The sequence below is a fragment of the Phalacrocorax aristotelis genome, chromosome 1 (genome assembly GCF_949628215.1).
Source record: "Phalacrocorax aristotelis chromosome 1, bGulAri2.1, whole genome shotgun sequence".
Classification (NCBI taxonomy): domain Eukaryota; kingdom Metazoa; phylum Chordata; class Aves; order Suliformes; family Phalacrocoracidae; genus Phalacrocorax; species Phalacrocorax aristotelis.
The window spans coordinates 23,511,410-23,536,774 of record NC_134276.1 but is presented as its reverse complement, the minus strand read 5'-3'; the positions used below and the strand labels follow the sequence as shown (position 1 = coordinate 23,536,774).

General features: G+C 41.7%; 1 protein-coding gene across 1 annotated transcript in view; it reads left to right on the top strand.

The window, feature by feature from the left end:
• FLT3 (fms related receptor tyrosine kinase 3) overlaps nt 1-25,365 on the top strand; it is a 45,323-nt gene that overhangs the window by 3,146 nt on the left and 16,812 nt on the right. The window contains exons 2-9 of the mRNA XM_075084219.1: nt 12,079-12,203; nt 13,081-13,283; nt 14,076-14,191; nt 16,209-16,326; nt 17,201-17,337; nt 17,959-18,098; nt 18,180-18,333; nt 22,900-23,065. Of these exons, the coding sequence (XP_074940320.1) occupies nt 12,079-12,203; nt 13,081-13,283; nt 14,076-14,191; nt 16,209-16,326; nt 17,201-17,337; nt 17,959-18,098; nt 18,180-18,333; nt 22,900-23,065 (1,159 nt within the window). The remainder of the gene's footprint in view (nt 1-12,078; nt 12,204-13,080; nt 13,284-14,075; nt 14,192-16,208; nt 16,327-17,200; nt 17,338-17,958; nt 18,099-18,179; nt 18,334-22,899; nt 23,066-25,365) is intronic.

Below are 25,365 nucleotides of genomic sequence, written 5' to 3'. Positions count from 1 at the left end.
GCCTTGCTGGTCTTGCAGGCTGCATAACAAAGTAAATAAAAATGATTAGCATCTGGGATGTGACAGTGCCCAAAGGCCCCTGCAAGGGGTAGACTTCAGCATGGCTGCAACACAGTTCTTCAGAGAGAGAGCAAAAGGTAGGGGAGCCCCAAGGTGTGATTATCCTTCAGGAGGGCTGCTGTTCTTTCTGTTGAGGTATTATTTAGTCAAGGCGAGATATAAAGGGAGGCAGTGTTACTTCTTCTAAGGCCAGCTGATAGAGGGGAAAAAAAGCAAATGTTTTTGGACATACAAACCAGCTAGTATTTGAAGGATCAGATGACAGCATTGAAGGATGCATAGTTGACAGCAGAAATCCCGAGAACTGCTAGCTCCATACATCTCTCTCTAGCAGATCACTCTTCAAAAGCAATTTCGAAGTAAAAAATGTGAAGCGTTTAATGAATTACATGTAATTTCTTAAACATGCGTGTGTTGCCTTTGAAAATCTATCTGTTGTCTAGAGATAAGACCTAGTAATAAGTTGTGCAGATGCACAGACGATATCCATATGATGAACCAGAATCATCAGAAACTGCCACGCTTAACCAGCAAAGAAAAGCTAAACTGTAATAACACCTACAGGAGAATCTCCAAAATATCTGTAGACTTAAGGCACCAGGTCTGTCTTTAAATTACAGAGGAAAGTTGCAGGAAAGAAAAAGCATCTTGCCTGTGTTATTTGCTGGAAATAAATGCTCCCCAGCAACAAGGAATGTAATCCCAAGAACTTTAGAAAACAATATATAAAATACATTATATATATAAATACAGCTATACACATTAAAAGCACCGTTCTGGTTCCCCATCTTCTTAACTTTTTCTGGTCATCCTAAGCAAGAGCTTGCGGTTAAAGAGAACATTATCTAGCGTACATTTAGTCTTGCTGTAGTGGATGAGGTGGGAGGGTTCATGGGGCCTGGGAACTGCGGCAGTAGTATAGTTTCGTGTTTTACAAATTGGAGAATTTTGTGATGAACACAGACTTTTGTTGACCTTTCTCACCAGGGGAAGTTTTCCATTAACAACCACTCTTGCTCCCTTTATTTTTGTTGCACCCTCTTTTACTAAGAGCTGTTCATGGGGTTACCCACAGTTTCAGGGCACCTGAGAGAAATGAAGCTGTGGGATGCTGATTGAGATGTCCCCATTGCTGGCAAATGAATGGAAGTCTTACATGAACAAGGACTGCAAACTCAGGCCCTAACAAGCTCTAGCTTAGATTGTCATGTGTCTGATTGCACAAAAACTATAGGGCAATACTGTTGAAAAACCCCTCACAGAACATACAGGTGTCCGTTACATTCCTGTGGTGGAGACCCAGGAAAATATGAGATGGGCCAGCACACTTCTTTTTAAAGGGAACCTCAGAAATGCTTGGAGCTCAGCCTTATGCAGGATCTGTCCATGTCCCAGCAATACACCAGTTTCTCTCTGACAAAGCAGCTGACAAACATTCCAGAGCAAGTTCAGGCACTGAGCCCTGCTGCTGGCAGAAAAGTGAAATCAATGATCACCCCAGGGGGAATCAAGTTTGATCCTGACTACAGTCTCTTTCCCAAAACATGCAAAAAACCTGGGTGCAAGCTGGCTGTGAATGCTGGGTAAGGCCAGTACATGGTCTGCTTACTTGGGGAAACAGTCGTGCCTAGCAGAACATACTTTCATAGTCATCCATCACCATGGATCAGAAGATAAGATATCAATTCTGAAGTGAAGATTCCTGAAGGTGAAAGGATTGTGCAGGAAAAGGGTTATTTTCCAATGGAAGTATATGCAACTTAAAACTACAGGCGTTTAATTTCTTTTGAAGTTTGGCCCCATTTGCTTTCCTCCCCTTTTCTCCAGAAAATTCCTCAGGTTACCTGTATTTCAAGCTACTGAGAAGCTGAAAGATGCCCAGAGGACAGCCCAACTGCCAGGGCCACCCCCACGTCTCCCAGCGGTGCGTGGGTGCGTGCTGCTGTGGCTGCCCAGCGGCAGCAGGTTTGTCAGCGGAGCGGAACTGTGGGCGTCCTGTCCTTCTGCAGCACCCCCTTCAAGACCCCTTCCTGTAATGATCCCAAAATAACCTAGCATAAAGCACCTCTTGTTCATGGGTTTTGGAAAATGTATCTTTCAAAAGAGCTGAAACTTCAATGCATAAACTCACCCAGGTTTAAGATTCTGCACTGTTAGCTGAGAAGTTGTTTTAGGTCATTGGGTTGAGTTAAGTGTTCTGAAAATCTTCATGGAGATGTTTGATGTGAAAGGCAGGAATGAAAAAATCCAGCAAAGAGCAGTGAGAATTACACTGGAGAGTAAAACGAAGAAAAACTGTGGAAGAGCAGGAGTGGGTGACAGATGAAGGCAGAAAGCAATTTCAGTTTTTTATAGTAACACTAGAAAAGCACAAAGACAGTTTTATCCAGTGATCACACACTTCTAAAAGGAAAATAGGGACCAAAAAAATCAGTCTAGAGCCAACAAACAGCAGCATTTCTCAAATCGGCAGGAAAACCTTATTTCCCATATAGCTTAACCCTATTGGTGTTAATAGAAATACATTTAAGAAGATGCTATAAGACTCTAAACTGAAACATGATACAAAATGCTTCCTTAAGGAATCTGTAACCCTTCAAACACAGATAATGCCTTAAAAATTGCTGGTGTGTTTGAAGGATAGACTCTTATTTTCTCCTCTGTATTTCATGAGAAGTTAAGATGATAACAAAGCTAGACAGGTAGCTGGATGTGCCTATTTCTCATCCAAAGGAAGGAACAGCTCCCTAATTTTTCTAAAGTGTTTCCTTAAAAACTGCTGAAAAGACTGAACACGGTGAACAGACAGAAAAGCTAGCTTATCGCCTGGATATTTAGCTCTGTTACTGTTGTAAAAGTAAGACATTTATTTACTCCCTTCTTTGTAGTCTAGGCTTAATTGTGTAGATAAAATTTCTAATGGGTGACATACAAGGGCTGGTTTGAAAAATGTTTTATTGTTACAACATGCTCTTTAAGGAGTATGTTGGATTTTGCATTTGTACAACTGCTTGGGAATTGCAAAAGTTTTTTAACCCTAACTTCATCATGATACAAATAAGAACAACTAGTATTTATTTTGTGTTCATTTTTACCAAATTTGGTACCAAATTCCAATGACCATTTTTATCCAATACCCTGGATTCATTTTTATCTTTTCATATTTTGTAGCAAAGCCATTCTCTCCCACCAACCTTCTTTCTGCCCATCCTTCCCCCATGCACAATTCAGGCCTTCTGTGTAGCCTCCTCACCCCCTTTTCCAGGAAAGGAAGAACAATATACTATAGTTAGTTGTGGAAACTGTTCCTTTAATTTAAAAGGGAAGTTTTGCACTACTAAGATGACAAGTAGCGTCATTTCATTATCTGCCATCTTCTGTTTTCATTTCTTTTTCGGGCAGAACCTTTTCTCCTTGTTGATGAGGTGCCAGGAATCTCGTACCTTTACCTTTAGGTACTTAAATAAAGTAGCCCTTGCTTGCAAGGAGTTAGTAATTCCACTAGTGTCATAGAAGTGCTAGAGCGTGTCAGGTAAAGAGACTGGAGTACTTAAACACAGAGCAGTTAAAAAAAACAGGAGTTAAAGCAAACTTACTAATGTCATTAGATGACACGTATCTGTTTGCTTTGCTTCAGCGTTGTCTATCCAGCTTTTTAATGGCACAAACATGCCATTCCCATGAGCAAACATCCTCTAGAGGACAATCAAGAACAAAGACAGCCCAATGCCATGTTCTGATAAGTGAGAGACTTCTGTGGTGGCATCACAGCAGCACTCCTTTGCCCACAGAATTATCCCTTTGTTCACAGAATCACAGAGGGATTGAGTAGAAAGAGACCTCTGGAAGCCATCTGGTCCAACCTCCTTGCTCAAGCGGGGCCACCTAGAGCCCTGGTCCTGCCCAGGACCCTGTCCAGATGGCTTTTGAATATCTCCAACAATGGAGACCACCACCATTCTGGGCAACCTGTGCCAGTGCTCAGTCATCCAGATGGTGAAAAAGTTTGCCCATTGCCTCTGGTCCTGTCACTGAGCACCACTGAAGAGGGCCTGGCTCCATCCTCTTTGCACCCTCCCTTCAGGTATTTATACACATTGATGAGATCTCCCTAAGCCTTCTCTTCTCCAGGCTGAACTGTCCCATCTCTGTCAGCCTTTTCTCATAGGAGAGATGCAATACTACTAATGCAGCCCAGGATACCATTGTTCACTATACTTAGTGGGGTGGAAAGGTCTGGGCAATGTGGGAGCCAAGAAGAAGCTCCCCTGAGAGGACGGAAGATGTGGGCAAGAAGCAGAAGAAGAACCAGCCACAATGTAGGCTCTTCCTCAGAAAGGGAGGTTGCCATGGTAGCTGAGGTTCACTGCCTTTTCAGCCACTTTTCAACCACTTCCCAAAAAAGGGGTGTCCTCAGCAGTCCCAGTCATTCTTTGTAAACAGGATCACAAGTGGCTGGAACGGCACAAACTGTGGGTAGAGCAGCTGGGGCTTTTGAGCTCCCTGTGGGCACCAACCCGAGCAGAGAGTCACTGTGGGATCACAGTCCAGGGGACCTGTGGAAGGGTTGCCATCATTCATTCAGCTGGTCCCATGCAAAGCAGACAAAATGAATAATAAGAAAAAAAGCGGTTCAGCTGTTTGAGCAGTGCCTTTATCTCGGACCCACAGGGAAGGTAGATGGAAAGTTATCTTAGTGAAAGGAAAGACAAATAAGGGTTTAAGTACAACTCTGCTGTCCTTCCTCACCCGAGCCCAGGTAAACAAAATGAGCAGAGGCGGGACTGAGAGACAAAAAGAAGCTAAACATCTTGCTTGCTTCAGCCTTCAGCATTTGCTTCATGCTAAGGAGATTTATTTTTTTTTCCAGATAAAAACCATGAGTTACTGGCATAGACTGAGAACTCAAAAATGTGATTTCAAAGCAAATCTATAAATTAAGAAGCAACATGGTACTTGGGACAGTTTGTATTTAGCAAAGAAGCCTGCAACAGCTAAAGGGGTTGGGCTGCCCATAAACATACACAATCAATTCCTCATTAACAGCAATTATTCCCAAAGGAACAGCAAGTCTTATGTACTCAGGTATATGATTAGAAATCTGAAAAATTATAGAAATATACAAATAAGTCAAACTGGATTGTTATTCATCCTGTATTAAATGAATGCTGAAATCACAATATGAATCACAGAGCATGGTTTGGCTATCAGTCTGCAAAAAAAGTCAATGGCAAAAGTAGCGAGTGCAGTTGGATATGTAATAGTACCATGTGAAGCATGTGCTTGCACCTTGTGGCATCATTAGCTTATTTTTACTACATAAGGCACTTTAGCAAATGTATCTGTAAGGAACCAGTAAAAAAGCGTGAGTAGCTCTGCTGACTCCCAGCCGCCTGTTCTGTTGGAGAAGGTTTTCTTTGATTCTCGGACAGAGGAGTGTAAAATATATTCCCAGTGTGATTCCTGATTTGAAACCTTCAGCGATCTCAATGATTCTGTCTTAAAATCTCTACCTAAGTTATAAGCTGGCTGCAATGAGCCATAGGCACAGCTGCTGACTGTCCTCCTCTAAAAAGAAAGGTACTAACACTGAAAGCATAATTTTATCCAAAAGTTGAAGTTTGCTGAAATCTGTAACAAAATATGTTAAGACAATACAAGACAGAGAACAAATTCTTAGAAATGATGGCCAAGTCATTAGATATACAAAAAAATGTGAAAGAATAAACTCCTTGCAGGTGTTTTCATCTGGGACCTGAAAATGGAGGTTGAGGAAAAGATGAGGAAAATGAAAAATATAGAAAATTGGTTTGTGGACAGAGTCTTCCCTGCTGCACATGGCAAACTGGGTTGGAGTAGGTGGGTCTTGGCAGTGATGTTCCTGAGGCAGATTGAGCAAAATGCTTCTTTTCCTCATGCGTTGAAAGGAGATCTCTTATATGTTCAGGCATAGATTAAATTTGGAAGGACCAGGGAAGCAAAATTCTTAGGCAGAGGCAGTGTAGTTTTACTACAGAAGCTGACATAAAGTGAATAAGTTATCTGGCAGCAGAACTCTCTGCTGGCACCTGCATTGGGTGAATTAGAAACGGTTACTCACAACAAGTTTTGGTTTAATATCTCTGCAAAAGAAACACTTTTGAGACCACTATAATAAATCGGGGCACAACCTATTTGAAGATGTTCTGCTGAGTAAGAACTTTTTACTGTATATGCATGAGTTGTTCTTGTGCACAAAAAAAAAAAAGGCCAACTTTTTAAATTATTTTTTCAAAATGATGGAACTGAGTCATGTGAGCCATGCAAGGATGACCATGGGATCTTCCCACAAAGGGTCGGTATTTCTTTCTGCCTTTTAATAGAAAATCAGAAAATATTTGCTGGAGACTTGGTGGGAAAAAAGAAGAAAAAAAAAATCGGTTATCTGTCACCTATGGTTTAATTAATGTATGAAAGAATCTACAAGGATTTTTTTTTTGTTTCACGTTTCATTTCCTAAGAATAAAAAAAAAAGGCAGGGGGGCAGCTCCTCCGAAAGCAAAGAGGAGCCAGGCTGGTCGAGTTAGTTACCGGTGGGGAAAACGCCCTTGCACTTCAAAGGCCCGGGGGCGTACCCTGCGCTGCCGGAGGAGCACCGGGCGGCGCGCGGCGGCGGCGCGCGGCGGCGGCAGCGCGCGGCGGCAGCGCCCCCTGGCGGCCGCCGCCTGCCCGCCCCCGGGGCCGCCCCGCCGTCGCCTCTCCCGCCCGCTGCACCGAGACTCCTCTCTCCGGGAAAAGAGCCCCGGGAAGAAGCGGCCGGTACTGCCATAGCCCGAACGGCTGCAGGTGGTAAAAACTGGGGGGCGGATCCAGGCGGAAAAATAATCCAGGCGGAGGGCTGCATGTACCGGCAGGCGACACGGCCAGGTGACGGTAGCGTTCCAGGATGCTGTATAATATCAGTATTCTTCCACATTACTAGTTTTTGACCCAGTACACAGGGCCTAATTGAGCACTTCCCGAAATGGCACGGTGTCCCCTCGTCCCCTTTTCTCAATGCTTTCCTGCTCAGTGATCCAAGAGACTCCTGGTTCCCTTCCACTAAACCCTCCTGAAGAGCTACCACACTCTATAGGCTTGTTTTTTAGAATCTCAAATCTCAGTCATGCTTGAACATGACTGTAAACAATTAAATCAGTTCACGTGATATTTGTTGTAATTAACTGGTAAGACCAGATAAATGCCTGGTCCTGACCCCATCCAGCGTTACAACTAGTCACAATTAGCGTGGGCTGCAGCAGAGGCATCTTGTCACCCGCCTCACTTGTTAAACCTTGCTCTGACATGGTTATTATTGCACAACATGGAGCAACGCCTCAGACCCCAACGTCATGTGAGAATAAACTCATAGGTTGCATTTTTTTGGAAGCCAGCAGTTAATTTAAGCTGAAAGGGTGACGGCACCAAGGAAGGAAGGTGTGCTAAAAGATGAGGAAGGAGAAAAGTTACATTTGATGGGAAACAAATAAGATATGGGTAAAAGGTAGGAATTCATTCTTTCTACCTATCCTGCCTCCCTCTGATTTTTATCATAGTTATATTGAGTAAAATTCTCATGTCAGGATCCACCACTTTGGGGATGATTTGAGAAAAAGACAGCCACATGCAAAGATGTGTTTTTTAAGAGTTAACGCATGCATATTAAGCTCATCCATGCCACCACTTTTACAGATTTGTGTCTGGTAGCACATAACTGTGGGACAACTATAGCTTTCCTGGAAAAAAGGGTCCTTCTACCTTCCCTGATCAGGAAGAAAATTTTGGAAAGTTGATCCAGAGAGTCTCATCCAGAGAAAACTGTCAGAAGCCAAATAAGAAGCAAAACATAGTTCACTTTATGTAAGTCTCCTGAGCTGTAAAGCAGAGTGGAAGGTTGTTCTATATCTAGGAAAGGTCTGAGTGCTTTGTAAAATACTAAGCACCCTGAGCTGAACACAAACACAAGATGTATCCCTTGGTATGAAGAGAAAGGTTTGCTCTTCATCCTTCACAATGCTCCAGTTCCTCAGCTATTCTCTTTCTGATAAACTCAGGCTTTCAACATATTTTGTAGCAGCTTTCCCAGTTTTCCAAAGGCTGCTTTAGTCATGCCCCATTTGAAAAAATAAAATTTGTAAGCAGTTCCATTAGGCGAACCATCTGATAGCTGAAATAGCTTAAACATAGCCTCTTGGTTTGATATCTCTTGAGTAGATTCAGGCCTTTCTTCTCAGCACCGTAACATGTAAGCCTACTTTTTGACTTGTACAGGCATTTCCCCATGTATGTGCCTACACATCTTGATGAAAACCTGACTCAGTTTATGGCAACTAGAGGTTTCTCTGACTTCAGTGAGAACAAGATTTCTCCTACTGCATTTATTTTTGTATAACCTATAAAAAGATAATGAAGGTGGAAAGTGGGCATAAACAAACATTGTTCAGAAGCAGAAATTTATTTCCATTGCAGCTTAACTACAGCTTGGCAATAAACAATATGATTATGCATGCTACATATCTGATATTCCTTACCCAGTACTTTCAGTCTCTGCAGTTCTTACTTTGGGCTTTTGGGAGGATGACTGACGGGCAGACCATAACAGCAGCCCCTGAACAGGCCAGCTAGAAGCTTAAAGATCAGGATGGTGAATCAGAGCACTACCATTTCCCCAGTATTTCTTTTATTGATTCCACTTCTTCTGAAAGGCTCATTCATGCTTTCATTTTCTATTTTGTCAATGTAACATATTTCTTTAAGACCTACACAAGTTTAGGCCACTCCATGTCGCGTAAATACTTCTGACTATCACATTACTCATTCTTTCTCACTGTAAAGCAGCTGGAATCATCTCAGATTCAAAATATCCTTCCTTACCCTAAAAATCTTCCTGGATTTCACAGGACTAAAGGTAGAGGACAGCAGTGACAAGCTTTAGCTGTTAACAGGACAAGGACTCCTGTTTTCTTTTATACGTGAGGGAGTCGGGAAGCTCACTACTCCCTCTTCCAGCATACACTCCCACATACTGTCCTTTACTGATGCAGTTCCAGTTCATCAGACACCTTGTTTGCATGTCTCGCTCACAGTCTGGTTGCTACATCTGTCTGCTTCTGCCTAACTTTTAGCTGCAAATCTTTTCCCTGTTGGTGTTTAAATACATCTTTCCCTTTCCTACTGCAGCATTAGGTATCCTGCCAACAAGGCAATGTGAGCAAAGCGGAGTAATACCAAGGATAAATTAGCCCAGCTTGTACAATCAGAAGGTAAAACTATTTGCAGATCAGAGAGGTGAAGCAAGGGAATGCTCAACAGGCCAAATAAGCTGAATTTCTGAGGTCATATTTTCAGGTATTTTCAGCTGGTGTGTCTTGGAAATCAGTGGACATAGGTGGGTTTCCATCAGCTAAGCCCCTGGCTGTGAACTGGTATTGTGGTTTAACCCCAGCCAGCAACTAAGCCCCACGCAGCCGCTCGCTCACACCCCTCTGGTGGGATGGGGGAGAGAATCGGAAGGGTAAAATTGAAAAAACTCGTAGGTTGAGATAAAGACAGTTTAATAAGTAAATCAAAAGTCATGCAAGCCAGCAAAGCAGAACAAGGAATTCATTCACTCCTTGCCTTCGGCAGACAGGTGTTCAGCCATCTCCAGGAAAGCAGGGCTCCATCACATGTAACAGTTACTTGGGAAGACAAATGCCATCACTCAAAACGTCCCTGCTTCCTTCTTCTTTCCCCAGCTTTATATGCTGAGCATGATGTCATATGGTATGGAATATCCCTTTGGTCCTTTGGGGTCAGCTGTCCCAGCTGTGTCCCCTCCCAGCTTCTTGTGCACCCCCAGTCCACTCGCTGGTGGGGTGGGGTGAGAAGCAGAAAAGGCCTTGGCTCTGTGTAAGCACTTGTTCAGCTGTAACTAAAACACCCCTGTGTTATCAACACTGTTTTCAGCAGAAAACCAAAACACAGCCCTGTACTAGCTACTGTGAAGATTAACTCCATCTCAGCCAAAACCAGCACAGCTGGTCAGATGGTGTCTGGTTTGAAAGGGGTGAAAGGTAAAGTGACCAACAAACAAACAGAAGGGGAGAAAGCTGAGCAGAGAAGGACTTGGTGAAAGGCTAGTGGGAGGGCTGGAAACCTGAGCTGCATCGATGGGGAGGAATTCAGCATGCTTGGTATAGATAACCCAATGCACACCTGTCTTTCAGCTGCCCTCTGGCACTCACTCTCTCAAGAAGTGCCAACATTATCTTTATAGCCAATGGAGGGAGATTCATGTATCCACAAAGAAGTCATATTCACCTTTCTTAGGGATCACAGACAGATGGACAGGATCTTCCTCAGAGGTCTGCAAAACGGACCATTGCCTATGTATACTGTGGAAAGGTGGCACTCAAAGTGAAGTGTATGGTAGGTGCCTGAATGAGAACTCAGTCTTAATCCACATTTGCCAAGAGGACTGAGAAGGGTTGTCAAAGTGTTGCCAGCTTAGGGCTCAGGCAGCTCCAGAAGGCACAAATGTCAAAGAGGAGATGGCAGCAATTCTTACTCATTTCTTCCTTCTTCCAGTTTTGCTCTTTCCATTACCTGCAGAAGCATCCTTCAAGCGATTCCTGATATTTTTACCATTTTTCCTTCTTTCAACTCTGCACCTTGCTTTATGTCCAACCATCTCAGGAGCTGAGGAAAAAAAAGAAGAAAAAAAAAAAAAGAAAAAAAACCAGGTCGCCAGGAGAGAGATGTTATTCTATGATTCAGTGCTTATTTGTACTGTTGAGGTCTGGCTTTAGGGACTTAATGGAAATCAGACACATTTCACCCTGCCCGCTGTGAAGTCTTACTTCTGTTTTTCTTATTTACATGCAATGGTGTGGGCATGGTTACTATATAGCTTCTTTAAGGCTAAAAGGTGGTGTTTTAAGCTGCAGTCCCTGCAGAGAGGCTCCTATGAAGAATTCCAGAGAGATGATGCCTTTGAGGCACCAGAAGCCTTCCCACACTGCTCCTTACGCATAAGGAGAAATGGCATTTGCTACTCCTGCCAGGGCTGGGAGCTGGCAGGTGGGCTGCCCTGGCTGTATAGGCTCCTGGGGTGTGACAGAGCCAGGGAGGTATGGAGGGAGGAGAGGCAGGAGAAAGCCATGGCCTTACTCTTCCTTGCCCTCTACTGTCTGCATTTGCTTTTCTCAAAACAGTGGGAATTGCTGCCTTGTTTGCTTCCTGGAGGGGAAAGAGTACAAGGCTGTGAATGGCAGCTCAAGGGAAGAAGCATCTAACCTGGACCTCACTTCAGAGTTGCTGGGGTGCACAGATCCATGCCAGGAAGGCTCAGGAGAGTGTCTGGGATTTCAGATCAAATACAGCCTGTCCTGGAGGGAAGGGAAAGGGAACACTACATCTTGAGTCCTCGAGTGAGCTGAGTGTGGGCTCTAAAGGCAAGTTGGAGGATTTTATTTTGCATTGGAAGTTGGAGGACTTTATTTCTAAGCAGGAGTGAGAAGTGCTTGAGGGGGTGTTTCTGACCTGGACATCTCCTTAGTGCCAGTGGGAGGGATGGTGCGTTATGATCCTCCAGCTCACAATGGGGAAATGCTGGCTTGTGGCTGCAGGGTTTGGTGCTGCAAGGACCTTTCAGAGACACTAATGCAGAAGTGAGCTGCAAGAGGGACCCTGTGTTTTGTAATGTGGTTTCTAAAGGAGCCTCCATAACACATTGTGGCTTTTGTCTTTAGGCATCTTCTGCAATATTTTGGGACATACTTCTAAAGTGTGATATATCTGTGCTTTTGAAAGGTCCTCTGAATAGTGCTGCCACTCAGCTTCAGCTTCAGTTCACAAATACAGAGTTTGCAAATGCACAATATATCTGCATATTCTTTTTGTGTTTATTTTTAAATGTAATCTTTCTACAGTTTTGCTGCATTTTATTTTTACTAAAATGATGATCCCTGAGCAGAGATCTAGATATGATTACATTTGTTTTCTATTTCTGTTTTACAGTTCTTCTTATGACGGCAGTTACTTTCACTTCTGCAATGAATCAAAATACATCTGAGATTATATGTGTGTTTATCAGCCAGAAGGATGAAGGTTCGGGAACACCAGAGACATCGGTATCTCCTAAGGTAATCTAACAGAGAACGAGTTGCTTATCAGGAGCAAAGAGTGAGAAGAACCAACTGGCCAAGCACAGTGCAAGGCAGAGGATGCAATGAAGTCCGTGCTTTCATAAACTTACACCAGATAAATTTCACCCACCAAGGTAAAGGAGACGTTTAGGGCTACTCTTCAGGTGGAGCTATTTACTTGCCACCTTTTGCTGCAGCTAAGATTAGAGACTCATTAATCCATTGGTGGTCTTCAGAATGATTGTGGAATATTCTCTTTCTGTTTGCAATTCTCCTTTAGCCATATGCAATGGTGAGGAAATGAAAGGTGTGAAGGCACCCAGCCCAAAAGTTCCTCCAAGAAGCTGAGGAGCAGCCTAGCCAGATGATACAGTGACAAGCAGTGGGGTGCTAAAAAAAATATTCTGGTCCTGCCTTTGTGCTGAGGTCTCAAGCAGAAAGGTGGTATTATTGTTCTGTGTCTTCCTATGGTTCTACATGAAAGGAAACAAAAATGAGAGTAAAGAACCGCCTATATCACTAAGGGAAATTACCATGTTTCTGGCAAAAATTGTTCTGTGATGTCTGTCTAGAGAACAGAATTAACTAAAGCAGCAGGTATCCTGTAGCGTTTCCTCCTGCATTAGAATTCAACATATTTATGAATAAGTCTGACAGTAAAAATGAAAAAAACCCAAAACCAAAACCAAACAAAATGAAGGTATAATGAAGGTGTTGTTTCAGTATAATTTGTATTCATATCTGGGCATTATGAGGCATTATTAATTTAGGAAAGCTTTTCCAGAAAACCATCCTTTAAAAATGATTTAATTCAAAAAAGCAAATAAAGCTAATTGCTAATAAATACATAACAATCTGTCCCCTTGCATTGCAGATTTCTAACGTTTTGGAAGATCTTGGCTGTTATTTGAATTCTCAAGCAACAGAGAATGTCTATGAACCAACTAAAAAAGTGGAAGTCAATGTGTTTGAAGATATTGAATTAAGAGTGATAATGAACATTTCAGAGATCATTTCATGCTTTTGGTTCTTTAAAGAGAGCAATGCTTGTAAACCTTCACTGGACTCAGAGAATCGGTAAGTCAAAGGATGTACTGGATCAAAGAGCCTTTAACAGATCTTTTATTTTAGAGTGCAGATGGAATACTTTCTATGACTGTGTTTGCATTTAATTTCATGTTATGCATTATCTTTTTAAATCTTCTAATCTTTCTTAACTGTTGTCATCCAGCAGCACATTGCTGATTGTCATTTAAACACATACACATATGAATCTTAAAGCCAAGAATAGTTTGAAATCTGCTTGTTCTTTTAATTTATATAGCATCATGCATGGGGGTCTCCAGGGACTTCCTGACATTGATCAGTTTGAGCTTTGCAGTGCTCATGTGGCGCAAATATTGTGGCTTTATAGTAAAAGAAACTGAGGCATGGGGAATTATGTGGCTTGTTGGGTCACACTGCAGATCAGGAAGAGCACCAGCAACAGCACCCTCATTCTCACAACCAAACCTGGTCTGGAACCTGAGGCTGGATTATTGCCTCCCACTGCAAAACATGTGGGATGGGACTCTAGGTAAAGCATTTCCCTGTGGACCCCCCGCCCCCAGCTGTCCTAAGCTCAGAAAGTCCATCCTTCTCAATGCTCAGTGTTAAGCATGTGCTTGGATGCCTGTGGTCATAAGTTCCTGCGTGCTGCTCATGTAGGAAGATACATGATGAAAACACTTCAGGTTGAGGGCACTGTGTAAATAATGAATACTAGTATCTCTGAAATGTTTTTGCAAGAGCTAAAGAACTGGCATTTTATTATGTCTGCTGCATATCATCCTCTAGATTACAAATACAGCTTTGTTTTCCATTTTATAGATATGTTACGTCTTTGGTTTTTTTCCAAATAAAAGAAACACAAGCTGGAAAATATATCCTCTCGGTCATAAGTAAAACCGGCAATTACACAGTAGTTGTGCCTGTTCTCATCCGAAGTAAGTATATCTCAGATGAAAGGTGTCACTCCGTCAATAGGTTCAAGGGGAGAGGCTCAAGTTCAGTCAAAGCAATGAAGCTCTTGCATGCTGCGTTTCAAGCATCTTCCTAGATTTGCATAGGACTTGGGGCTGTCTTCAGAGACTGAAGTCAAAACCACAGACTGTGTGAGGGTTAGCTTTCTCTAGTTAATAAACCATGCAAATGAACAAATAAAGATGTAAATGCTCAGCAGCCCTCTTCACCCCTACGAGAGGTTCCGCTCTGTGCCAAGAGGGACAAATCAATGGTGGTTTGTGTGGTCTCAGAGCTCACAGGGCAGATTTCTTTGCTTGCATCTTAACTTATTTATTTTCAGTGTTGCTGGCTGGGCTGTTATCTGGACCAGATCAGGACGTCCCTTTTATATTCTGGTCTCTGGTGCTCCAAAGTCACACCTTGTCCCACTCTGCCTCTTCTCCGCCTGTGCCTGCTGCGGGGTCTCTGCACTTAGCACACAGCTTTTCCTTTCGCAACAGGGACCACTAAGGGAAAGGGAAAGACAAGATTCTGTTTCTAAGTATGGTTGTCCAAGAACATCTGGAAAAAAAAAAAAAAAAAGACTGTTGACATTATTTTTTTAAAAGAAAATATTTATCATTATTTTGTCTGAAAAGGGCCAAATTTAAAGATAAAATTTAAAAGTGTAAAAGAAATTTCAAAGAAAAGAAAGCAAAACATCAACCCAAACAGCTAAGACTGGCCAAGTTAGGACCAAATCCTTCTAGAGACTGATTTAATAATGTGCATCATTACTTGCCTTATTTTTAATAAACTGTGACTAATCAACATTTTTTATTCCTTTTTTTTTTTTAAAGTATTTCTTCTGTTTGATTATTTTCTCTCTCAGGTGTCAGAAGTGTCACCTCCAGTCTCTCCTTGTTTTATTTTAAGGCCTGTTGCATGTTTCAATTATAATTTTAACAGCTTCATTGAGGGGACAGGGTATTAAATCTTTAATTTAAAACTACTTTCTCTCTATCAATTAGGCTTTAGAGGTAAAAAATGTTATTACATGTGCAAACAAGAGTAGTTTGAAACAGTCTCGATAAAGATCTTTTCCATATCAATTGCTTGGATTGCATTCTCTTTGCTCCCGTGAATCTAATATCATAATTACACTTATCATAAAATTCTCCAGGCTAGATGTGAACCCTTCAACTGAGATGTGAATCTCTATAGGTAAAAAAAAAACCTTCTAGGCCCAGCTTATAAGAGATAAATGAAGAAATAAATTAAAAAGTCAGAAGTATTAGTTTCACCTTAGCATGTCACCTTGCAAGCAATGGAAGTCTGACTTGAAAGGAAATGTTCTGTGCAGAAGCTGTAATTTCATTGTAAGATGACCTAAAACCAGACTCAGTACTTTTCATTTTGAGTCACATCTTTAGCATTTTTAATACATTAAATTTTTGTGCTTAGTCCAAGTCTGTGCCTGATGGATTCAGGACACTGGGAGTTGTCTAGGAGCCTTTTCCCCTGGGTTACAGATATAGGGTAGAGAAGCCTGCTGGTTATCAGAAGTCATTATCACTCGTCGTTTTTCCATCTGTATCTGATCTAACTGAGTAGAATGGAAGGATCCCATTTTGTGTAGAGACTTTGTAGTCTCAACAGATACTCCACCAAAGGCCAAGGGCTTGGGGTGTATTTTCAAAAGGTATCTGTGCTCCTGCTCAGTGAAACGAATAGCAACCACAGCAAATTAACACCCTTCAGTATCAGTCTCAGCATTATCCTCTGGTGTAGAGAGGCAAGCCTTTGATATGGGGGAAGCTGTGCGTTTAGCAATCAAGGCTGAAAGGCTTGTGAGGCCAACCCATAATATCCCTAGGGCAGAATCATTTTCTGTTCCCTCAGTGTTGAAACCTCCTGAAACATATTACAGCTCTGTAACTTCATGTACTATGAAATGAGCAAAACACACCGTTTCAAAATTATTTCAGCATTCCTAAATATTGATGTGATTTTTAACAGAGAAACCAGGCAAACCCTATTTCAGGAAAAGGGAAAAATCGGATGCTATCGAGTGCATATCTGAGAGCTACCCCCAGCCCTCTGTGGAGTGGATATTTTGCAAAACACCTGAAAAGAGGTAAGGTGCATGTTTATATGCTTGTTGAATCTCTAGACTGAAAGTTTACCATCTTCTGAAGAGGAAGGGGAAGGCTTTGTACTGCTCAGTGTGCCTAGCAAGCTGGGAAGATAACTGAAGGAGAGCTTTTGTGTCAGAATTTTTGGAGATGGACTCTGCACGGTTGCACACCCACGTGCTGGTTCAAAGCCTGTGTCTGCATGATCCACTTCTGGAGTGCTGCAGCACATTTTTCTTAGAAATTTCGGCTGTTGCGCTTTTTTGGAAACTTTCAGCTCTTGGCTTGGAAAAATTTATTTCAGATTCTGCTATTTTGATGTCACTAGAGCAAATCAAAGGTATTTAATTTCCCCTTAGTTTTTCACATTTTGTGGAAATGTGAATGCATTAGAGCTGGCAAGATGTTACAAGGAATCATAATTTTCTGAGCTAAATGATTTTTTTTTTCGTATTCTATTAACATATGACGCTGATTCTATTAAGAGCAGGAGTAATGCCTTTCTCTGCAGCATGGCATCTTGGGATCTAGTTCTCATACAGCCGCTGGATTTGCAGCAGCTCCCACCACCAGGAACTGAGAGATATGGTGTGAAAGCTCAACCTCTATGATTTCATTCCTGTCCAGATTTTAGGCACAGCATTACCTGTCTGTGAGCCAGTTTGAGCATATTCAGGTCCTTTCAGCTCATATTTCTGCCCAGGCTGTGAGATTTTTATTTTCTTATCTTCACCTTTCCTAGTTCCTTTTTATTCAGCTATGTAAGATCCAGTTTTCCCACTATTGTTTCATATTTTCAAGGCTTGGAGATTTATCAGATTTATTTGCTTGAGGTTAATCAAATGAGTCAATGAATAATTGTGCTTGTAATTGCAGTTGCCCTGATAAGATGTATGAAGACACTGGGGAAATAGATGGCATACAGAAGGTACAACATGAGTTGTTTCAAACTTATATATGGTGCTGTGCAGCTAATGACCTGGGCAGAGAATGCACCAGCCTCTTTACAATAGGTAACTTCCCTCTATGATTTACTTATATGTCAGCTGGATCCTGCAGCTGAAGTTGGTTGCGCTACTCATCTGAGCAGGCTTTGTGGGCTAAGCTACGTGTTTGTATTCACTGGAACAAATCTAACAGTGAATATGATTACTCTGTCTCATGTTTAAACCCTAAATTCTAACAGCTGTTTGTGATGTCTGTAAAAAATGTCTTGCCCTTCGACATTTTTTAAGCATCTATTATCTTTTTCTGCTTGCTTTTAGGACTGTGTTGCAGTCAAATGCTCTTCAAAGTGTTCTTAAATATATAAAATTATAAATAATTATAAATAAATATATAAATTCAGGTTTGTTTGTGTGTTTTTTTAAATAAACCTGACCTGAGCTAAACTCTGTGCTGAACTGTGCCCTGCAGCTATCTTGTAAATTATGACAAAATTTTGTTTGAGACATCTAAATCCACCAAATCTACTGATTTCATGATTAACGAGTAATTTTCCCAAATTCTAATTATCATTATAATATAATAATGGATGTCTATACAGCATTAGAAGAAAAAATGTTGACCTAAATGAGCATATTGCCAGACAAAGTGACAGTTGTTATTTCAGTGACAATGTTTTGATTTTGTAGATTTAAATGAAAGACAAGCAGCACCTTTACCTGAATTACTTCTTAAAGTTGGGGAACCATTGCTGATCAGATGTAGAGCTGTTTACCATAATTATAAATTCAGAATAAAATTATCTTTTGAAAACAAAGAAGTTGAGCAGGTAAGAAGACAGGGCATATTTTTAAACAGGTAATATTGAGCACTTTCAACTGATTAAATGGAAATCTCTGTTGAAAACTAGGATCACCAGTTTGAAGGATTAGAATATCAAACAGATCACTCGGCAATTCGGATCCAGTACCTGTTTGCTTCAGCAGCAGGAAGAAGTGATAGTGGACATTATACCTGTTCTTCTACAGTTCATCTGAACCAAACTGCTTTGATTACAGTTTTAGGTAATTCCAACCCCCAGTGTTAATTTTGTCCCTTGGTTGGTTATTTTGCTTTGTTTTCCATGTGACAGTCCTTTGCTTACAGGTATGCAGCGTATGTAGTTCCTTTTCTAAGGAAAAAATTCTGTTTGCGCTTACTGGCAGTCCAGAAAAGACAAGAGATTAATCTGAACTGAGTCATTCTGGTACCTGAAGATAATCAACCTTTTTCTTTATATGTCTTTTCAAATAACTCCCATTAAAAGACAGTGCTTGTAGAAGTGAAATGAAATGGCACTGTTTCGAGGTCTAGTCTACATGATTGTTTCAATGGTATCTCTAGAAACACAGGCTGGGATTTATCTGGTGTTCTTGTAGGTGACTCTCAGCCAGTGTGACACAAAGCCATAGTAGCTTTTTGTGGGGACACAAAGCTATAGGGTACCCCGGGAGCTATGTCTGGGCAGGGGGGAGTTGTGTAGTTATGTAGCCCTTCTCTGTGCCACCAACTCAGATGTAGGCAGCTGCAGAGCAGATACAAACTAGAGGTAAAGCCCTGCAGAAAACATTGTTCTGGAGCTGCCTGAGAATATAAAATGCATGACCTGCCCTGTGTGTTCAGCTGTTAATGCTCCATGTATTACTTTGGCCAGAGTCTGGAATGACCAGTGACTGGTTTCAAGTAACGTGAGACATAAATGTCCTGCTGTGCCTCCTGGATGGATTTTGAAAAGCTGCAGCCATGGCCTCAGCCTCCTTCTCAGCACTTGCTTCCACTCCATCTCCCTTCACTCAAGTACAGCACCTCCACCCCACCTTTCCTGCACCTTCAGAGGCGGGGAGCTAAGGCAGATGTTCTCATGGCCCCTGCTCTGCTGTTTTGTATGGTCTCTGCAGGTGCTTGTGGCTGTTACACAGAAAAAAGCAGATAGAAAATCTGTACCAGGCCTGACCTGGGTCTGCCAGGAAGCAGCCAAGCAGTTGGAAGGTTCTTGGTGGTAGGGTCTCCCACTCAAAACCCACAACAAACAAGAAATGACCATTTCCTCTTATGGTGGGGGAGCGACTGACAAGTGGCCATTTGAGTTTGCCAAATTTTTAATGGGAAAGTAGATCTGGGGAAGAATTTTAGCTCTGAGAGCTGTGAACTGGTGGCAGAAAAGAAATGAAAACTTACATGTTAACAAAGAATGTAAGCCCAGAGAGATGATAAATAATGAGTGCTGACAGAGCTGGCAAACTGCCATGTAGTAAGTGCTGCTGCAGCTGTGATGGATCTGAAGGAAAACCTGAAAGTAGAAAGACAACTACTCAAGCATTATTGTTCATTCTGCCTGTCTCCTGCTTTCCAGGCACTGAAGGGAACTGTCATTGTAACACCAAGCTATACAAGGCCTGAAAATTTAAAAAAGTGAAAACATACCAAAGGCAACCTCATTCTATTTAAACAGCATGTTGATTTAAAAGCCAGCAGTGTTGAAGCTTGTACAAAACAGCCTCAACTACAAACCTTGTTTCTCAAAAATGCATACATTTTGTTATACAAAAATGCATAAGTCTGGAAATAAGGCATAAAAAGGAAAACTGTGGTTAGGACTGTGCTGCTGGAGTAGGCACTGGGAGTAGTTTTCTGACTGATATGCCTGGAGTTGGACTCTGCAGCCCTGAGAAAAAGGAGCTCTGAAACACTCACCACATGTTTGACATTAGATGTAGCTACTCTCAGAGTTTACAGCACCTAGGCTAGGAATGGTAAGAAGTGAGAATACTTACCCCAGCCTCTTCAGAAATTACTTTCCCAGTGCAATAACCCCTTTTCAGCATCTGCCTACCACTGAGCAGGAAGTTCTGTCATCATTTGCAATAACCAAGTACGATACCTGGGCAGTGTTTCTGCATGGGTCTTTTAGTAAACAGGGAAGTAGGGGTGAGGTGGCAGTGTAGATGTAGGGCAAGATCCTCCTTTTTCTCAGTACAGGTGCCCAGATCAGAAACAGTGGCTTCTTGGATCCATAAACTATCAGGTGTATGTGTCACATTAAAAAGATATTTGAGTCACTGTCTGTGGAAGGCTGTATTTCTGGGTGCGGTATTTTTTGACAGGGATACACCATGCTACGATAATTGTCTGTACCCTCCTTAATGCCCCTTATGCCAACAAAACTTCTGAGGGCTCATTGGCTTTGCTGATGAAAAAACCTGTTTGTTTACTTACATGGTGGGTTAAAGTTGGGGGATGTTGTCATAGCTAGCTAACAGCCATGCTTCTCTCTCCAAGATTATACAGGGACACCCTGTGCCTCTGATCCATCCCTGCCTTTAGCCTAATGTATTAACAACAACCATCATTGGTGTGAGTTTGTGCTGGCGTCCCAAGTTCAATTTTGGCAGTGATATAGGTACAGATTTCAGTCAGTTGTCCTTGTCATAGGGTAGCAGTTTCTGAAATCTGGTCAGTGTCCTAACTTTAAACCACCATGTGCATGAGTCAGCACCCATAGCTACACTGGGAATGGTTGAGGTGTACCTTAACCAAGAGAAAACTGATTTGGTTGGCACATACTGCATTGCCTTGGGAGCCTGGCTAGCATAGCTACACTGATGGGTGGTATTCTAATCTCTGATAACACCTTGCAGCCAGGCAGCTCTGGTTTGCTCTTTGCTAATTGACACTTCACCAGCTTATCCCATCTTGTGTAGCTGGTCAGGTCAGGCAGGGTGGTTGGGCCACTGTAAAGCACAACAGAGATCATGCCAATAACTGCAGCTGCAAGGGCCTTTGTTTCTGCAGTTCTTATGCTCAATTTCTACCAGTGTTGAATAAAGAATTTTTAACACTAAGCAATCTTGATGCTATTTTGCAACACATGTTAGGTTTAAAGTGGCAAATAAACAAATACAATAAATATGGAGACTTGAAATCTTTTATTCCAGTCTCAAGAATTTCATCTCACTTCTCTGTCACACTGAATAATCATGTTCACTGTTTCTCTGGCAGAAATGCACTTAAACCTGCCAAAAAATGATAAGCCAAGCAATAATGTGCTATTTTCTTTCTTCTTCAAGAAAGAAACTACTTCTTCTGAGTTGTTTTCCAGAGAAATGGCATACCCTGCTGCAAGGCCTTTGCCTGCACTCTGGAGAAAGCCTCTACTCTTGGCTGGTTGTGTTATTAACAGTACACACAGAGATACCCTTCTGCCTGGAAGGATGGGGTACAAAAGATCATTCAAAAGGTGAAGGTCCAATTTGTAAAACCAATAAGCCTTTAATATCAAAAAGTATGAGAACAGTCCTGAAAGGTATTACTTCTTCTTTTAAAATACTGAAACTTTTGTGGGTTATATGAGAGTTTCCAGATAGTATTTTTTTAAACCAGTAAGCTAGGCAGAGATAAAACACACCAAGCAGAATATATGGTTATAACTAGAAGAAAAACACTTAAAAGGAAAAACCCAGTCCAGCAGTAATTCTACAGTGCGGTTTTTCACCATGTGGCTGATTAAACACTGGCACAAGTTTCCTGGAGGTTGTAGAGTCTACTTCCTTGGAGATACCCAAACTCATCTGGGCATGGCTCTGAGCAACCTCATCTAGCTGGACCTGCTCTGAGCAGGAGCTGGACTTGACATCTCCAGAGATCTCTTCCAACGTATGTGATTCTATGATTTTTATAAAGCTAATCCTAGCCCCACCGATGCCTTTGGGACAGCCTCCTCCCACACGTGTCTGCTGTTCAGTCTCCTTGGGTCGGATACATTTCACTTCATGAGACACCTAGCCCCAGCAATGCCTTTGGTTCCTTCAGCAGTCAGTGTCAAGAAACAGATATTTCCAGAAGCAGTTCAGTACATCTTTGTTATCTTCTGGTTTAGGATGGGATACATCTGGACATGCCTGTCTCATTCCACTGAGTTTATCAGAGGTCCAAACAAATAGCTCGGGTGGATCCCTGAACTTTAGACAGCTCCGGCAGGTGAAGCTAATCCCATCCTAGCAGGGCAGGTACCAGCAACTCATGGTTCACACACATCTTCATAACACTTTTTCATGTTGCTGTTGTCTTACATTAAATATGTCTAATTTAGATGGAGAAATAAAGGACCAGCTAAAACACTCACTCACAAAATCTTCAGTTCATTTCAGAGAAGAAGAAACAGCTACTATCAACATCTGATTATGCTGGTGGTGACACCTGGTTATTTCCCTGTTAGAGGAAAGCCAGGAGATGCAGCTGTTAACACCTGGAACACACACCTAAACCAAACCAAATAAATGATGGTGGTGTTGGCCCTGTGGCTCTGTAGGACAGATGGGGGAGAAATGTTGGACCATTTTGGAAAGTCTCTGGTCTGACCAAATACGCAACTTCAGTAGGCTCAGATCATTTGTCTACAGCTGAACACAGTGACATAATTTCAATACTGTTTTGAAGCATTATCTTATTTTGATTAGCAGGATGCCTTTTATGGTGTAACATGGTGCTTTTTTTTGCTTGTGGTAACCAAAATGAAAAACATACAAATGTCAAAGTTACTTCATTAAGCAGTCCAGCCTTTAATAATGTCAATATTTTCTTCCCCCCCCCAGAAAAGGGATTTATAAATATAACCAACTCTAAAGAAGATTTTGAAATTGGTGAGGAAGAGTTTTGCCTTGAAGTTAACTTTACAGCATATCCACCAGTTAGATGCATGTGGCTATTTTCCCAAAAAACATTTCCATGTAAACAAAGTTACAGTGTGGATGGACACAGGTACTTGAATATTTTGGAATAATTTGATGTAATAATGTTTCCTCTTTAAATCTCATTTGTACTGCTTACTGTCCATGTTTTGTACTCTCTTTGTGGTTTTAAAATGTGGATGGGCCACGTGATGAAGCCATGTTAACAAATGGCACTCAAACATTATTTTTGCTTTCAACAGCAGTTCATGTAGATAACTTCTAGAATCACTTTATTCTGCACGTTATAATAAACGCTTTGGTACGTTATGCATCTAGCAACCCTTAAGTTTATATGCATTTTGCCATTCTCTTTCTGACATATTTCTCAGTTACAGATCTGTCGTGTTTTCATACTGGATCGCAAGTTCTACATGTTCCCCTTTTGTCATCCTGCTCTTGATGATGTTCCCAGTGTCTTTCAGACTGCTCAAATCAAGTCCAGGGCCAGGTAGTTTCCCAGGCCACCATTAGATCTGTTTGGCTGTGCCTGTGCCACAGAAACATACCGTTCTGCTCATTACCCAGGTCATGTATTCTTCTGCTGCTGCAAAACATGTTTTGAATAAACCTGTTAGTTATCTACCTTTTCTGTTATTTCCTAAAATGAATTTCTGGCATGAATCCTGTTTAAGGCTAATGTTTTCTCCATTCCCTAGGCTTTCTAATTTCTTGATAACATTATCTAATTTCCTTCAGAGTTTCTTTCACAGTAGTCCCATGGCTTTCAAGGTAACAGCTCTTATTCACCTCAATGAAAACAAAGCCAGGCTGCTTTTTTAGTTTTAGCTTTAAAACCAAGCAGGAGCTAGGCAGGAGTTAATGCAGCTGGACAGATTACTTCTCATATTCTTAAAACCTCTCTCAGCATCTGCATAAAACTGTGTCACAGCCTCGATTACATTTTTATTCTTTCCTTAGTATTTTGGTACACTCGATTTTATTTGCTAGCATGTCAAGTCATCTTTGCAACAGACTGGCCTTTTCATCTGCATCAGATGGTGTAGTGGAGTCAGACCTTCATGAGGTTCAGAGGCAGCTCAGTTCAGATTAGTAAATTGTCATCTCCTGGCAATGGCTACAGGAACTCTGTCCCTGCTGATAAAGTGAGGGCTGTCAGCAAACTTTGATAGCGTTGGGTGGGTGTTGGTGACTAATCTGCAATGCCTAGCATGGGCTAGGCAGATCTGTTCTTTGTAGTCAAGACTGATTTTGGAAATGAGGTCTCAGGGGATGGCCATGAGCCCATCTTTGTCCAATAGGTGCCTCCCTCCGGCTGATAATGCAGAGCTGATTTATTTTGCAGCTGGTATGGAACTCTTCTCACTGCTTGTAACAGTAGGAGTCAGTTTTGCTTGGATGATTGACAGCTGGTGTAAATTCAATCCAGATAAGAAGAAGGTGTTATGGACTGGGCCAACAATAACAATTTTGAGAACTCTTGAAATAGTTTAGGTAACCCTCATTAATTGATAAAGTGCAGCTGCTGGTGGCCTGGGATTTATGAGTCACTTCAGATAGCCTTTGCAGCCAGAAGTGGTGGTTGCTGAGTGCTGATCTCCACCTGCCGGACAGGGGAAAGTCCAGCCTGTGTCCCTGGAGCAGCGCATCCTAGGCTGGCTCAGACACAGCCAGCCCATTGCTTCGTCTGAAGGCTGCTTCAAACAGACAACTCAGCCATTCATATTGTTATGCTGCTGATTAAATACTCTTTTTAAATTTTCATTTTAGGTAGTCATACTTTGCACTGACTTATCATTCTATTTATTTTATGGAAAAATACAACTGAGGGAAAAATACATGAATTTGGTGATCATTTCATCTGACAAGTACATTCTCCTGTACGAACATCCCCCGCAGCTGTTTAGTTTTGGTTGAATGCTAGTATTGGATAGACATGTTTCACCTGAGGAAAAAGAGTAGGGGTAGATATTTCATTCAGTTTGAAGTCCCCAGAAGCAGCTAGGGGTAGGTAGGTCAGGACATTCTGCCGACAGGCTGTAGCACTGCAGATTTCAATGTGATTTTAAAGCAGAAGGTTTCTCAAAACAAAGTAAAAAAAGGTCATCACATACCTTAATGTATTGTGGGTTTAACTTATCATATTTTAGTTGACTTCTGTGTAATCCCATCTCCCAACACTTCTACTTTATTCCTTTCATATCCTTTTTCATTTTCTGTTTTTCTCTGTTTTTTATTTCTGCCATTTCTTTATCAATTTGTTCCTCCTGATTATAGATCATATTAAATTTTATTAGTTAATTCTGTCCCCTTCTTTAGCTTCTAATGTCAGGTCCAAAGGATTTATCTCTTTTGTCAGTGCCCTGACAT